A 15,429-nucleotide genomic window follows, 5' to 3' on the forward strand; every position below is an offset into this window, starting at 1 on the left:
GTTTCCAGAAAAGATTAAAATTGTCAATAAAACTGCACTTTTGTGTCATGCATGCAGCTTGTAGCCAGGTGTTCATCCTAGAAGACGACTGAAGCGTTCTGTGCTCCGGGAGAATCCTGGCAGAGGACCGCTGATGAAAACCGACTTTCCACAGTTTTTTAAAAAATTAAACAGGTCCATGAAATCCGCTTTGGTTTCTTGAGATTCCCGGCGGGAGGTGTCATTACAGCCCACATGCACTATCAGACGGAAAACAGTTGTTGGAAGTGAGTTTAGTATGCCCGGAAGTTTTTCCAAAATATCCCGAACTGTAGATCCAGGAAAACAGCGAGTGACAGCGTTGAAAAATGGGACATGTCTGATGCTGTCGCCCACTATCAGGGTAGTGGGAGCAAATTCGGCTGAGTAGCTCGGTTGGTAAGGTGAGCGGCTACCATGCAGGAATCCAGGGTTCGATTCCCGGAGGGGAAGAAACAATGGTACTGGGGGCAATTACCAATTACCAGAGCAGTTAACATCACTCAGTGAGGGTCCTTAGGCAAGACCCTTAACGCTACTGCCTCCCGAGCGCAGTTCAGTTGCAGCTCACTGCTCCCCCAGGGGATGGGTCAAATGGAGAGAAGAATGTCCCCATTGAGGGATAAATAAAGTATACGAAAAAAAAAAATAGTGGGCGAGGTGGAGGCATGTGGGGCTCAGAGTTTGCTGAGTCCACATCACTTGGCTGGACAGGTGATGCTTCCTTCTTGTCTTGCTGCTGCGTCGGGGAAACGCTCCTCTGTGACTCCAGGGACTGGAGCCCCCCGGGGCGACGATGTAGTACGGCGTTTTTTAGGAGGATCCTCCGCCATGAGGAAGAGGTGGAGCTGCGTTTAGAAAGTTACGGGAGACCTTATGGAAATGTTGATTTCTGTATCCATCTTGATTTGCCTCTCCACTCCAGGCCGGCGGGGGATCACAGATGCCGAGGAATTCAGATCCGGTTTTTGTGGGGCTGCTGAGGGCTCGGCCTCATGCGTCATAGCTGACACTGACAGCTTTGGATTCAGGGGAGGACGCTGTGGGGATTCCCCAGCCTGGTTGTCATCCGCCAGAGCAGCAAAACGATTGGCAAGGTTCAATCCAGGAGCCTGAGTTGAGAGCGAACGGCTTGGACCTTTTTGATAGCCACGTACGACCACCTCCGACCATGTTGACCCGCATTTGGTGTTGAGCAGGACGGCAGTTTCTCTGGATTCCAAGGCAGTGAGTCCTGGAGGGTTTGGTTTAGCGTGGCTAGCCGCTGGGATTGACTACCCGCTAGATCCATGTAGTTCTGCAACAAGGAATCCTTCCTTATGTCGCAATTCCTCGGAGAGTCGGCAGATGTCTTCTTACGGAAGCTCTGAGCTGCCACCGCGAAAAATATTTTTTGGAACAGTTTCTCGTAATAACGAGAACAGTATCTCGTTATAACGTGATACGTTTCTCGTTATTACGAAAAGCTTTTCCAAAAAATATTTTTCGCGGTGGCGGCTCAGAGCTTCCGTACGTTGGAACTTGTGTTGTGGTTTACATTGTTTTTGAAGAATTTTTTTTCTCTGGTGTTTCTGTTTTTCATTTTAAATAAAGCTAACGGAACAGCAGACGGTTTTCATTTTGGTGAACTAAAAGCAAGAATGTGGAGCTTCCTGCTCTCTGGTTTTATGATGGGGAATATCTCACAGTCTTTTACACATCTCCTTGACCTTTTGACCTTCACATTTACCCACCACCCTTCATCCTTCTCGTGCTGCAGCCTAAACTCAGGTGAGCTCTGGTCGCCTCCATCAGCTCCACCCCGCATGACACCCGACCCTCTGAAACACAAACACCCACAGCTCAGATTCTCAGTCCAGCTGTCAGCTGCACCCCCGTCTTCTGGTTTTCTAACGGTGTCGTACGCGTTGGTTTTGCTCAAGGACACTTCAACATATGAGCAGGCAGAGACGGAGGTTGCCGGTTGAAGTTCTTCCCTGCTGTTCAGGTGTTGGGTCTGTTCCACAGGTGTAGAAAGAACAGCTGCTTCAGTGATGCTCCTCTTCATCAAAGCACAGTCGGCTGCCAGCAGGATTACGACAAATGAAGATTTAGTTAAAAATATTAAATATTTAGTTTAGAAAATTAATTTTAAGGCTAGATCTTAATATTTCATTTGCAAATGATTTATTTTATTAAATTAAATAGTTAATTAACAAACTAAAATTTTTATTCTGTAAACTTAACATGTACCGGTAATTATTTAAAAAAAACATTTAACTTTAAATTAAATATTTAGCTTGCTGACTACATATTAAGTAAGTGTAACATTTATAAATACATGAATTAAAAAGTGAAAATGTGCATTTGAAAAATTAAACCTGTTTTTCTCCAAAAACAGACTAAATTACCAATATTTTAGCTATTAATATTTGACAGCAGCTTTACAAACGGTAAACTACAAGCTTTTCCTAACAGCATTTTTTCCATTTGCGTCTGATTTACCACCATTTGAATAAAGAAATACTCAGAAATGAGGTTTAAATCTTAATTTTCTTTATTAATGTCCTCCATCGTTAGAAAAATGCTGTAAAAAAAAACACTTCTAAATTTCATTGGAGTGGGTTTTTAATAGCGGTTAAAAAGAATGGAATCTGTTTTTTATTTAAGACTTGAGGTCCAAATGTCAGCACCATAATTCAGAAGAATTTATATATGAGTACATGTAGACATTATCAACTTTAAAGACTGAAATATTTTGAGGTTTTTTAAACAACGTTTTTATTGTGAATTCCGTTTTTGCTTCGTGTTTGTTTGTAGGCTTTGAACTCAGAAAGTATTACGTAAAAAGTACCCACCATATCAGTCTTTTTTAAATTTTATTTTATTTTTTCCCTCCATATCAATCTTTCAGAGCCACACAGGGAAGAATGACATAACAAACTCAATTTCCCATCGTCCTTAGCGATCCGGTTTCACCAGAGGGAAGATGGCGGCGCTAAGTGGAACAAGGCTGCCGCTGCGTTTCTAAAAAACGACTAAAGCGGACCGCGCGGGGCTTGGAGAAGCGAGTCGGTGTCTTAGACGGCTTGTCGGTGATCCCGGGGCGGATGCTGCGGCCTCGGAGGGGAAACGGGAGCGCGGACGGTGAGTCGTGAACGCGCTTGTCTGTCTGTCTGCCTCCTAAGCACGGCGGCTATATTAGCCGACTGTCTACTGCTGAGCAGTGAAGTGCGTGAAATGCGGCACGCGCATTTTATTGCTGACTCCCCCCCCCCCCCCCACACACACACACCGTACGTACACGCGCACAGCGACGTGCGTCTTCCAGCCTGGAAGCGGACAGACGAGGCAGCGTCGGGGAGCGTCCGGCGTCACGGTCAACAGTCCGGCTGACATCAGGCAGCGGGGGTGCAGGGAAGCCACAGCCCCCCCCAGAACAGGCCAGCCGCCTTATGAAGACACCCACGAAGCGTGCGGGGAACCAGTCCGGACTCGGGAATGACTAGAACACGCATGGTGGTTCCGAAAAAACCCGGTGCGATCCAAGAACGGGGCTGCAGAACGTTTGAGTCCGCAGGAGACTGCAGGCACGTGCAAGGACGGCACCCTGGTTGCCCTGGAAACAGATGCTGGAACCAAAGTAAAGCTCCTAATCTTAGATGGATGGATGGATGAATGGATGGAGTCACACTTCTAGAACCAGGACTAGAGATGTGACTCCATCCATCTCTAGAAACATCCATGACCATCTGTAGATGTGGATGGAGTCACGTCTCTAGTCCCAGAAACGCACCATCAAGTGTCCAGTCAGAGACTCAACTTTGGTGCTGATGAATGGGTAGCATTCTTTATTATTCACTGACGCACTGATCATGAAAGGGAAATCTTATTTTAGCGGTTTGTCCCTGGCTTCTACGACACCAAGTCTGTAAAATAAAAGGCCTGGAGCCAGATTCACCAGGTTTGCACCGCTTTGACCGTTCACACCAGGTGCGTGCACTAGGATCCGCTAGCGGCTGTCCAGTGTGAACAGCATGGGCTAAAAGCACGCCCAAGATAGCTTAGTGCGTCCCAAACGCGCAGCACAGGCCCGGTGTGAACGTAGCATGAGGCTGAGGATGGCGTGAAGGAGGCTTGCAGCCTCGCTGGTGTATCGACCAATCACAGATGCTCTGTCGGTGCACACTGAAACCACAGTGGCTGTGCTCACGAAGTAAACGACAACGGAATATTTGTTATTATCACATCATACACAGATTATCGGTGCGTGGTCCCAAAGGAAACTTTGTTGGTCGGTAAAACGCAGGCGGTGGCGGGTGTGGCGGCGCTTGCTAGCGGTGGAGTTTTACTTTTGAGGGAGAACCAGCTTTGGTCACATGGTCCCATCATCAGGTCTGAACTCTAATCCTTCTGTTGTTCTTTCCTCTAGATTCGCTCCTGCTTGTCCTTGTGTGACCGCCGCCCCCCCAGCCCCACAGGGAGATCTCTGTGCCCCCCCTCATGGACTTGACTCCAACTCTTGGTTTGAAGAGGAGGCTCGCCTCCCCCTCGTCCCCCGCTGGAGTTGGGGAGCCCGCCAGGACTCTTCGTCGCTCTCCCTCCTCGTCCCTTTCACCTTCATCTTACCCGTCCTCCCCCCTGTCTTCATCTTCGTCGGTGGGGGCTTATCAAAACCATGTGAAAAATCAGAGGGCGGGGTTCTCCACATCTGCCACGCTCACCACTCCTCCCACCTCCCTGGACTTCCCTCGCGCATCCATGCAGTCCGGTGGAGACCGTGCCGAAGATGGTCGGAGGAAGATGTACGATCCCTTCAGTCCCACTGATGGAGACAAGGAGAGGAGGGGGGAGGTGGAGGGGGGAGAAGGAGAGAAGTACGACCCCTTTGACCCCACCGGCTCCCCGGCATCAGATGAGGACAACAGGAGCGACAAAGAATGGATTTCAAAGGGGGATGACGATGAAGAGGAGGAGAAAGATGAAGAACCTCCAGATTCTACAGACACACTGACGGACCTGCCGAGCCCCCAGCTGACCACCAAGCTCCCTCTGAGGAGGAGGGTGGAGCGTGGCCCCCTCAGAGCCGGGCGGCCGGCGGGCGCCGTTGACTCTGATAATTCTGAGATCGAGGAAGGAGAAATAGTTGGAGTCGTTGACAGAGACGGGCTCAAAAAAAGACTGAACGAAGAAGCCCCGCCTCCTGGCTCCCCCAAGATCTCCTTCTTTGCTTCAAAGCCAGAGAGGATCCTCCGGGTTCTGGACGGAGACGGGTTTGTGTCGGTCTGCGCCGAAGGAAACTGGGAGGAAGAGCGGGAGGACGAGCCTGTGGTCGGGGTGGAAGATCTGAGGAGGAAGCTGGTGAGCAGGAGGAAGGAGCGGTATCTCTCCTTTCCCGCCTCATCGCCCCCTTCGCCTCAGCAGCCGAGACCTCCCCCTTCTCCTGCCACTCCCCCCGCTGAGCAGCCCAGCAAGAGCCACAAGGCCTCCAAGAGCGCCAAGGAGCCCGACCGGCAGAAAAGCAAAGAACGCAAAACCGGAGATAAGGAGACGAAGAGGAAGAAGAGAAGGAAAGGCAAAGAGGGAGATCGGAACAGGAGCAAAGACAAAGAGCAAGGAGGCAAGGCTGGAAAGGAGGTCAAAGCAAGGAGGAGCAGCAGGAGCAGCAGCCGTAAGAGAAAGAGAAGACGGCAGAGCACCCCGGAGGCCTCCCACTCCTGCAACTCCTCACGAAAGGGAGGTCACTCCAGGCGATCCTTCTCCAGCCTGTCAGAGGACAGACACCGAGAGAGGGAAAGAGACAAGGACAAAGCCCGAGACAAAGGCAGAGACCGATCCAGAGACAGATCCAGAGACAAGGACAGGTCTAGAGACCGAGATAAAGGGCGGGAAAGAGGAGAGCGAGAGCACCGGAGCAGCAGCAGCCGCAGACGAAACGACGGAACGCGTGACAGTCGTCCCAGAAAGAGAGACAAGAAGGAGAAACCACATTCAAGCAGCAGAGAGCGGCCCGCAGCGCAGAGCGCCAAAAGGAGCAGGGAGAGGAGGGACGGCAACCGAGACCGCCACCACGACCGGGAGCGTCGCTGCGATGGCCGCCCTGTGGTTCCGCCCTCCATCCAGGACCTCAACGGGGCCGACCTCTTTGCCATCAAACGAACCATCACGGTCACCACCACCACCACCACGGTGCCCGGCTCCCCCAGACACGCCCCCCCATCCCCCTGCCGCATCGCAGAGGTTGCCGATCCCCACAAGAGGAAGAAGAGAAAGTGGCGCTCGTCTGTGGATGTGGAGGATCACCGAAGGAGTCGCAGCTGCTCGCCGCCACTCTCGCCGCCAAGATACCATGGCTACGGCTCAGACCGCTACTCCGACAAACTAGAGATCGACGTTTTGTCTTTGGACGGGGAAGCTCTAGACTCGGACTACCCGTCTTTAGAGGACACGCCTCCTGCTGCTCTGCCTCCAGAACCTCATATTCCCAGCCCCAAACCCAAGTCGGCCCCCAAGACTGGACAGAACCGCTCCAAAAAGAAGTCCCGCATCCTGAAGAAGTCTGAATCCTCCTCCAGTAGAACCACCGGCAAATGTCTGTCCTCGCTGACGGTCACTTCGGGCTCCGCCTCCGCCTCGCCAGCCCTCCCCTCAGTGAAGCGACCCAGAAAACTCGGGAAGGAAAAGGGGCGGGACAACAGCAGGAAGGACCCGAGTCGGCCGGGGAAATCCAAGAAGGAGACAGGCGGCAGTCGGAAGGGCAAGCTTCAGTCCAAGGTGTCCGTGCTGGTCCGGGAGGGGGTGAGCAGCACCACGGGGGCCGGAGTTGGCTCCGGGAAGCTGAGCATGGACCTTCTTGGTCCTGGAGGGGCAGGAGGCGGAGCTGGAGGCTCAGTGGTGGGAGGATCCATTGCTGTGGTCTTCTGCAGGGACAATGAAAGCAGATCGCCCTTCCTCAAGCCCTGCTCCGAGCCGCTGTCGCTGGGGGGCCGCAGTAAGGACCTGACCGGCTTGGCCAAGCGAAGCGGTTTGGCTGGACCACCATCGTCCTTAACCGGCCCCGCGGGGCTTAAACCCAAAAAGACCAAACCCAGCTCCATTACATCCACCTCCTCCTCAGCGTCCTCCCCCTCATCCTCTCTGGCAACCAAGCGCCGCCGCCGCCTCGCCAAAAAGGTAAAAGAGAAAAGCGGAGCCATTGGCTCGACTGCAGAGGACGGTAGCCAATCAAAACCTCCGCCTGAAGGCTGGGGCGGAGCCTCCTTTGATGGTCAGTCTGTCGCTAAAGAGAGCGGGAGTAAGACGGTCAGCCCTCACACTGGCCATACCGGGCCGGCGCCCTCCTCCTCCTCCTCCACGTCCTCATCCACCAGCGTGCTCCCGCCCTCCTCCTCCCCCCCACACAGTCCTCCTTCATCTGCCGCTCCTCTGAGGGACACCCGGGAGTCGTCGCCCGACTCTCAGACCGTGGACAGTAGCTGCAAGACCCCAGAACCGTCCTTCTTGGGGGAGGACGGTCCAGCCCGGAGCAGCCCCACACCGGCCCCTGCCAGTCCCTCCAGCCTGTCCACGCCGCAGGGCGCCGGCATCACCAATGTCTTGACCACACCCACCGCAAAGCACCAACCTCCAGATGACACCCCGAAGTCTGTGGCGTCTCCTCCTTCCTCGTCTTCGTCAGCAGGCGGGGGCCTCAACTCTCTCTCTCTGCCCCTGTCTTCGTCTGATCCCTCCTCCTCGTCTTCGGTGTCGTCCTCCTCTGCCAGCAAACCTCCTCCTCCTCCACCCCCGCCTCCCCTGACGGCATCCAGCCTCCCCTGGAGCCTGCAGACCGGGGTGGACTGCACGACGGGGGGGGTCCTGGCATGTAAGTCCTCTGGTAACCAGCAGCTCTGCCTTCATAGAAACATGTGGGGGGGCTGCATAAATACCCCCTGTAGGGGTAGGTTTAAAAACTGAGACTGAATTTCACTTAGAAGCATTGATTGAAGTATTGTTTATTCCTGTATTTCAGGAAAAAATACTTTTAAATAGAAGAATTTATCATTTAATGATGAAAATTCCAAGTTTTTCTTTTTTTATCAGTGTAAAGAGTTTGGGACCGTTCTTCCAAATGTACTCGGTCCTGATCCGATGACTCGTGACTCGGTCGTCCAGGCAGATTTAGCTGATGTTATCTCACATTACCCAGAAAGCTCAGCACGGATGGACCGCCGTGAAAAGCAGTGACGTTTAAAGAAATCCCCGTCAGAGTGGTTGAAGGCAGGAGTCGCCTGTTTGGAAGAACATCAAAGCTGAAAAACTCTGAGGTTAGGTCTGAAAAGGAACCGGGGAGGATCAGGCAGCTGACACGGTCATGATGGAGGCGGAGCTTAGCGTCTGCGGGAAAGCCTGGCCTCTATTTAAAAAAAACAAAAAAGATCTCAGCTGCAGGTTGTTGTGCTGATGTTTCATCTGCTCCCCCCTCAGTGACCGCCCTCCTCTTCAAAATGGAAGAAGCCAACCTGGCCAGCAGAGCAAAGGCTCAGGAGTTCATCCAGGCCACCAGCCAGGTGAGTTGGGAGGCCCACCTGCCTCTTCTCCTCTTCCTCCTCTCTGAGGCAGAGCGCAAACTAACAAACATGTCCCCCTGCAGATCCTCTCACAGGCCAATCAGAGCCAGGCACAGCAGCTTGCTCCTCCCCCCTCTGCACAAATCCCTCCCCCTCCTGGTCTAAGCCCCACCCAGTTCATTCTCCACAGCTCTCGTCCTTTGGCTGGATGCACCAAGACGCCACCCCCTCATCTCCACGCCTCCATAACAGCCGGGTGTGCGCAGACCCCCCCCTCTATCATGCCTGGAGGGCTGTTGGGGGTGACGGGGGGCTCCAGTGATGCAGCATGGGAAAATGAGTCCAAAGACCCTGACAAGGTGAGACGAGTCGTAGCAGAAGCTACATTTCTTTCTTTCTCTCTTTAAGGTTTCAAACTGATATTAGTGGGAGAAGTGCACGCCGCCTACACGTTCACAGCTGCAACATTTGCTGGACCTTGTGGAAACAACAATCCACCCTTTTCATTGGATCTCAAAGCATTTGATCACCACAAACCTAATAGATACAACCGCAGCACAGTAGTGTGTTGGTGAGCGACGGCGTCCCCGCCGCTTCCACAAGCTCACCCCGTTATTCAGCCATGGAATGATTACGGGTCTCAGTCCACAAAGTGAGTCTGCAGGAGCGTCAGCCACCCCCGTCTTCACTGCCCCCTTCCTGGCTGAGCAACGGCTACCCCCTCCCCCTGGCTCGCAATGACACTCGAGGAGTTAGGACACGATGGATCAAAATTTCCTAGGAAGAGTTTTAGACTTTTTAAATTCAAGATGGCGACCTTTTCCTGAGGTCAAAGATCAACAAAACTCCGGTTGTGGTTATACGCTTCGTCCAAATTCCTTCCCTACTCTCTACAAAGTGCACTATGATGCTCACTAGATCAGCAAATATAGACCACAATGCATTGCGTCTGAGCAATCTTTGCCAATAAAATGTATTTAAATGTATTCTTTAAATAGATGATCAATGTTTTTATCTTTAGAAGACAGTCGACTCATAAATAAACGTCTCAAAACGCTCATATTATTTGGATTTTAACTTCATGAAATCAATGACGTCATATACGGCGTTTTTTATTGCTTTTCAAATCCAGGGGCCTAAATATTCCAGCACTTTCTAGTTTTTTAGTCGTAAGGCTGGGAATTGAGACACAGCCATGGACTCAAACTGGTGGCGTGTGTGAAATTAAATAAAGAAAACAGACGTCTTTTTTGGCACTTTCATCCGCTGTGATGTCATCATGGGGGGGGCATTTTCAGCATTCACTATGTGTGTACAAATTTTGGTGAGTTTTTGATTTTGTGGCAGTGCCAAAGGTCAGGGGCCTCATTTCTAAAACTTTGCGTAGGATTTGCGTCAGAAGTGGCGTACAGATGAAACATAGGACGTGCGTACGCACAGAAATATTCGGATTTATAAAACCGTGCGCACGCACATCCTACGCATCTTAATAAATCACAACCAATTCTAAATGTAGCGCAGTTTTTGCGGCTTCATGACACGCCCATAGTTGCCCATAAATAGTCCGTGAAACACAAATGAATATTCATTGATTGCGAAATCATGGCACACAGAGAGAAAATCAAAAAAACGTAACTTCACTCAATGTGAAGTAGAAGTTATCGTTGGCGAGGTGGAGAAGAGGAGAATAATGTTGTTTGGAGGGCACAGTGTGGGCATTACTAATGCCAAAAAGGCACGTGAGTGGCAGACGGCGGCAGACGGCTGTAGCCTCACAACCTCGGACCGTGGCCGAAATAAAAAAGAAAAGGTCGGACATCAAAGTCGAGGCAAAAAAACGTCTGGCGCTGCATCGCCAGAGTGTGTCTGCCATGGGGGGGGACCCCGGAGCTGACCCCTCTTGATGAGAGACTGGCGGCTATTATTGGGGAATCCCTTTTAAGTGGAGTGGTGACTGAGGCGGAGGGGGAACACCGTCGCGCCAGATGCACCGGGTGACACCCCCCCAAAAGCTCCAACAGGACGGCTGGAGGAAGTCTGAACCGGCTCATAAGCCACTCGTCCTCGTTTGCCAGCAAGTCTCCTTGCTGTCTACAGATGCGTTCACTCCGAATTCTTCCATTTGCCACATCTTCTAAGAGCGTAAGATCAGCCATTGTGCGTCATTACGCATTGTGATGGGGCATTTTATTTCCCTCCATTTAATTACATCTGACAAGCTGCAGATGTCGGTAATAATCCACGTGGAAATGGGAAATTGATCAGCAAATGTAATTTCTTGTGGCTTTCTGAATGGTTGAGACATACGCCATACATTGCTTTATCAGAATTAAAACAAACTAAAGGCATATGCATGAATACCATAATTCCATAGCTTATGAAGAAATGTTTTATGAAAACAACTTTCCCCAGTGGACAATTAATACGTTTGTCTGTCTGTCTGCTCCTATATCTGCTCCTCCAGACGGACACATTGACGGGAATATCAGTTTTGTACATTATTTCGTTCTGTTAACTATATTATTTATGAGGATGAATTGCACAACATGCCAATATTGCAGAACATATTTCACTTTTCTTTTTGCAAATAAGTGTTCATTTGAATTTCTGTTGTAATTTTCGTTTGATTTTTTTGTTTGTTTCACTGCTGATCGATCAAACGGGTGTTGGTGTAGCTGTTAATTGTAAGACTTGCTTTGTGAAGTCTTCATGTTATTTCTGAGAGGCAGGATTGTCATTTTCACTTTCACGTGTTTCTTCCATCTGCCGACGGCGTCGCCGTTTCTCATTTCACCCGTTTTTGTGCGTACGCCTGGGTCAGAGCTTGCGTGAAGGACCGCACATTTTCCCGTCAAGTTTGCTTTTTATAAATCTCAACTATTGTGTAGAGAGTGGCGTACGCCTTCTTTTGTGCGTACGCAACGTTTAGAAATGATGCCCCAGGTCCTGGACTACATTGACCCGATTGGACCGTATAATAGAAGGAGTGTCTTCAGACGGAGCAGCTTCTGCTTCATGGACTGGATGCAGACCTGGACTGAGCGGGTGTGACGTCACCCACAGAAAAGGCCTCACCTCCGGCTCCAGCCATCATCGCCAGTTCAGTCACCATTTGCCGCGCTACAGCGCCGCCATTTGGAGCCAGTTGACAGTGATTGGTTAGTCTGAGTTGACGTTTCTATGGCAACTAAATGTGTTGGCTTGCTGGAAGTCACACCCCTTCTGCTGAAAGAGGCTCGAGAGAATCTGTCAATCAAATGTATGAGGTGGGGGCCAGCGGGCTCCACATGCTTTTACTGAGGCAAGTTTATAAAAAAATTAGGAGCTGTGTTTCATTATGAACAGAAATGTTTCCCTCCCCACCAGTGAAGCCCTAACAGCACAGCTGATGTAGGCCATGGGGGTGCTGGATGGAGAACGGGGGGTTCATATAAAGTCCACTTCAGCCTGAGAGGAGGGGGGTCCCCAGAGACTCCTTTAGCTTTGAGGCTCCTGTGGATCAGAACCAGTTCTGTTTGTAAACGGACTCCACACAAGAGGAAAAGGAAGGTCTTCACCTTTAGATGCGGATACATGTTCCGTGTTCGGATCGGATCATTGGGTGTAACACGCACACCGAGTTAGTTTCAGTATGAAGGCCATTCACCAGGACGGGGCTCTGACCGACTTCCTGCTCATTGCAAGTTCTGCTGGATCCAGAACACTAAAGAAAAGTCTCATTGTGTGTTTTATTACAACAACAATGTCCACCGTTGACTATCACGGTGTTCTCATGGTTGACCCTTCTCCTGCACACCCCAGGGATGAACTGCACCCGTGTTCACCCAACCACCAGCTCTTCCTCCTGATGAAGTTGTTTTTGCTTTCCTCAGTATCTGAAGAAGCTGCACACGCAGGAGCGCGCGGTCGAGGAGGTCAAGCTGGCCATCAAACCTTACTATCAGCGCAAGGACATCAACAAGGACGAGTACAAGGACATCCTCCGTAAAGCCGTGCATAAGGTCAGTCTGGGCTCGTCCCGGCGGCGTGGACGCGCCCCGCCTTCGTCTGTGTGAATCTTCCCGTGTAACCGGGTTTGTCTGTGCAGATCTGTCACAGCCGCACCGGAGAAATCAATCCGGTCAAAGTCAGCAACCTGGTCAAGCTTTACGTCCAACGCTACAAGTACTTCCGGAAACACGGACGCAGGATGGATGACGAAGAAAGAGAGGAACGGGAATCGGGGGGGTTGCATCCGTCTACCTGAGACAAACGGCGTGTCGTGGTTCAGACCTCCACTCACAGCTCTCCTTCTCTGTCCTTAAAGTTTACTCTGTCCATAGTCTGATCTCCTCTGTCTGCTGTAAATATGTCTGATGTAGAAACCACAACATGAATGCAGCCTTCGGGAAGGGAGGCGCAGGTGAGCTGCATGCCCACAGCCCCCCAGCGAAGATCCACATGTGCTTAAGGTCATACGGTGCCGACACACGTCAGGCACACGCGGGCCGTGGGTGTTCAAACCCACCGCCGCCAGCGCAGAAATGAAGCCGAACACTAACCTGTCAGTCTGTGAGGAGGCAGGGGCCGACCCCCCCTGCTGTCCGGGAGCCGCAGAGACGCTCAAACCAGTTAACCCTCTGAGTTTCTTATTCTGTCTGTGTACGGTGTGCATGTGTTACCGCGGCTGAGGAAGGTGGCAGATGTCTTTATTAAATAACGACCTACAAATATAAATGTGTCTGGAAAGTCGATCTGTGGATTTCTGTTTCGGTTCCGGATGAAAGCGTGTCACGCGTGATCCTGGACATGGTCCATGGTCGATACGTAACATTCAGCTCAGCGGCCATACCATGCAGTCCAATCCTTTCATCTAAATGGATACAATCTAGATATTTATTCTTTATACGGTATTTAAAGCTATAAATGAAAACTGAAACGTTTTCTCTTATTGGCACTAAAGGACAAAGCGGCTTTTGGGTCTTTTTATGTTCTTTTTTAAGGTTAAATAAAGTGTTATTCAGGTATTGTGTTGCTGTGAAAAAAGGGTTATTGTTATTGTTATTGTTTAGTAAACACACAACGCACTGTAGTTAGTTGTGTGTGTTAGTTCACCGCATTTATAATTGGCCCACATTGGTAAAATGGGGGTAAAAACTTATTTGGTGGTTGTTGTTGTTTTACCTTGACTTATGGCCCAAAGTGCTTTACAGCACACACACACGCACACACTGATGCTGAACACCGATGCCAACCGACAACCACCCAGAGCAACGTGAGGTTCAGTGTCTTGCCCAAGGACACTTCGGTAGGAAGCAAACCTGTGATATTTTTGATCAGAGGTCAACCACTCTACCTCTGTACCACAGCCAACATACATCGAATAGATTGGACTTTTTTATTTTATTTAACATCCTATGTACCTGTACTTGAAAAGGCAAAGACAGTAGAGACCCAACAGGAAGAGATTACTGACCTAAATGGTATTATACCTTTTTACCAACATGATCTTGTTTTTTATTTTGAAGCAATACTGCGGTTACTGTCAGTACTAGACGGGTCTTCAGTATCTCTGTCCTTTATATCCCTAGTACTGACTGGGGTGCGTGTCCCTCCACCCTTCATGTTAAGGAGTCAGTTTGAAAAATACATTTGTTTTGTTAATCCGGGTTTTCATCAGGAATCCACACGAAAAAGTAGGAGACATGGATTTGTGAAGCTACTACAAAGATTTTAAAGTAACAAGCTCATCATCTGGTAGCGGCTGGGTAGCTCAGTTGGTAAGGTGAAGGGCTACCATCCAGGGTTCCATGAAAAATGGTAACAATGGGGATGGGGCAATTACCATGGCGACCAAAATGTGGAGCAATTAACATCACCCATCATTGCCCCTTGGGCAAGGCCCTTAACTCTACTGCCTACCAGCATGAATGTGCATGGATGATCCCGGTGACGGTCAGAGGGGCCGCAGGCGCGAACCGGCAGCCACGCCTCTACCATCTCCAAGAGTGAATGAATAATAGAGGCAATGTATGCGCTTTGAGCGTCTGGGAAAGCACAGATAAATCCAATGCATTATTATTATTATTAGCATTAATAGCGCGTCACTATATTCATTTGGGACTTCCTCATTTAAGACGCTAATGATGAAAATACTTTATACAGACGTTAGAAAATTTCTCCCTTTTGAACTAGAATTGATCTGAAATGAGAAACAGACATTGTTTTTACAAACATTTCAACTGCTGGAATTAAAATGTAACCTCTCTAAAAGTAAATATTCCACATAATATCCATCCATCCATCTTCAGAACCCACTGAATCGGGGCCATGGGGCAGCTGGAGCCGTCCAGCTACTGTTGAAGGCAGACGCCTACACGCATACAACCATGCAGCCCTTTCATGGAAAGATATATATATAAAAGCATTTCAATGTTAAGTTTACACAAATTTAAAGAATAAATGACATTAAGATGTCTGCAATTGAACAACATGAGGTTAAGCTGTTTAAAATGAATGAATTTGACATTGTGTAAGAAAATCAGAACAAATCATGTTCACCTTTGAGCATCTCTTGTCAGGCGTCACCACAGCGAATCATCTTTCAATGGTTTGCACAAATGGTTAAGCAGAGATTTTTCAACCGGACGACCTTCCTGACACAACCCTGTGTTTTATTGGGCTAGGGACCGGCACAGGAGGACGTTCTGTTAGGCAATAGTGGATGAAGCTCATGGGAATCAAACCCTGCTCTCCCATGTGCCGTCCTGGGCTAAACCAACTGAGCCATCCAGCATGCGATAAAGTAAGAATATAGTGAAACAAATGGCATTTTATGTTAAAAAAGGTAACGAGAATGGTTATCCTGACGATTTTAATGACAGAGTTATAGCTGTTTTATAAT

At 49.7% G+C, this 15,429-nt stretch overlaps 1 protein-coding gene across 1 annotated transcript; it reads left to right on the forward strand.

Annotated features, from left to right (window-relative positions):
- The first annotated feature begins 2,957 nt into the window (after positions 1-2,957).
- Positions 2,958-13,277, forward strand: scaf1 (SR-related CTD associated factor 1). The gene is made up of 6 exons (XM_023957853.1): positions 2,958-3,144; positions 4,430-7,861; positions 8,464-8,546; positions 8,630-8,905; positions 12,419-12,547; positions 12,634-13,277. Exons 2-6 carry the CDS (start codon positions 4,501-4,503, stop codon positions 12,790-12,792), a joined length of 4,008 nt encoding a protein of 1,335 aa, XP_023813621.1. The 5' UTR covers positions 2,958-3,144; positions 4,430-4,500; the 3' UTR covers positions 12,793-13,277.
- The last annotated feature ends 2,152 nt before the right edge of the window (positions 13,278-15,429 follow it).

The sequence above is a fragment of the Oryzias latipes genome, chromosome 8 (genome assembly GCF_002234675.1).
Source record: "Oryzias latipes chromosome 8, ASM223467v1".
NCBI lineage: Eukaryota > Metazoa > Chordata > Actinopteri > Beloniformes > Adrianichthyidae > Oryzias > Oryzias latipes.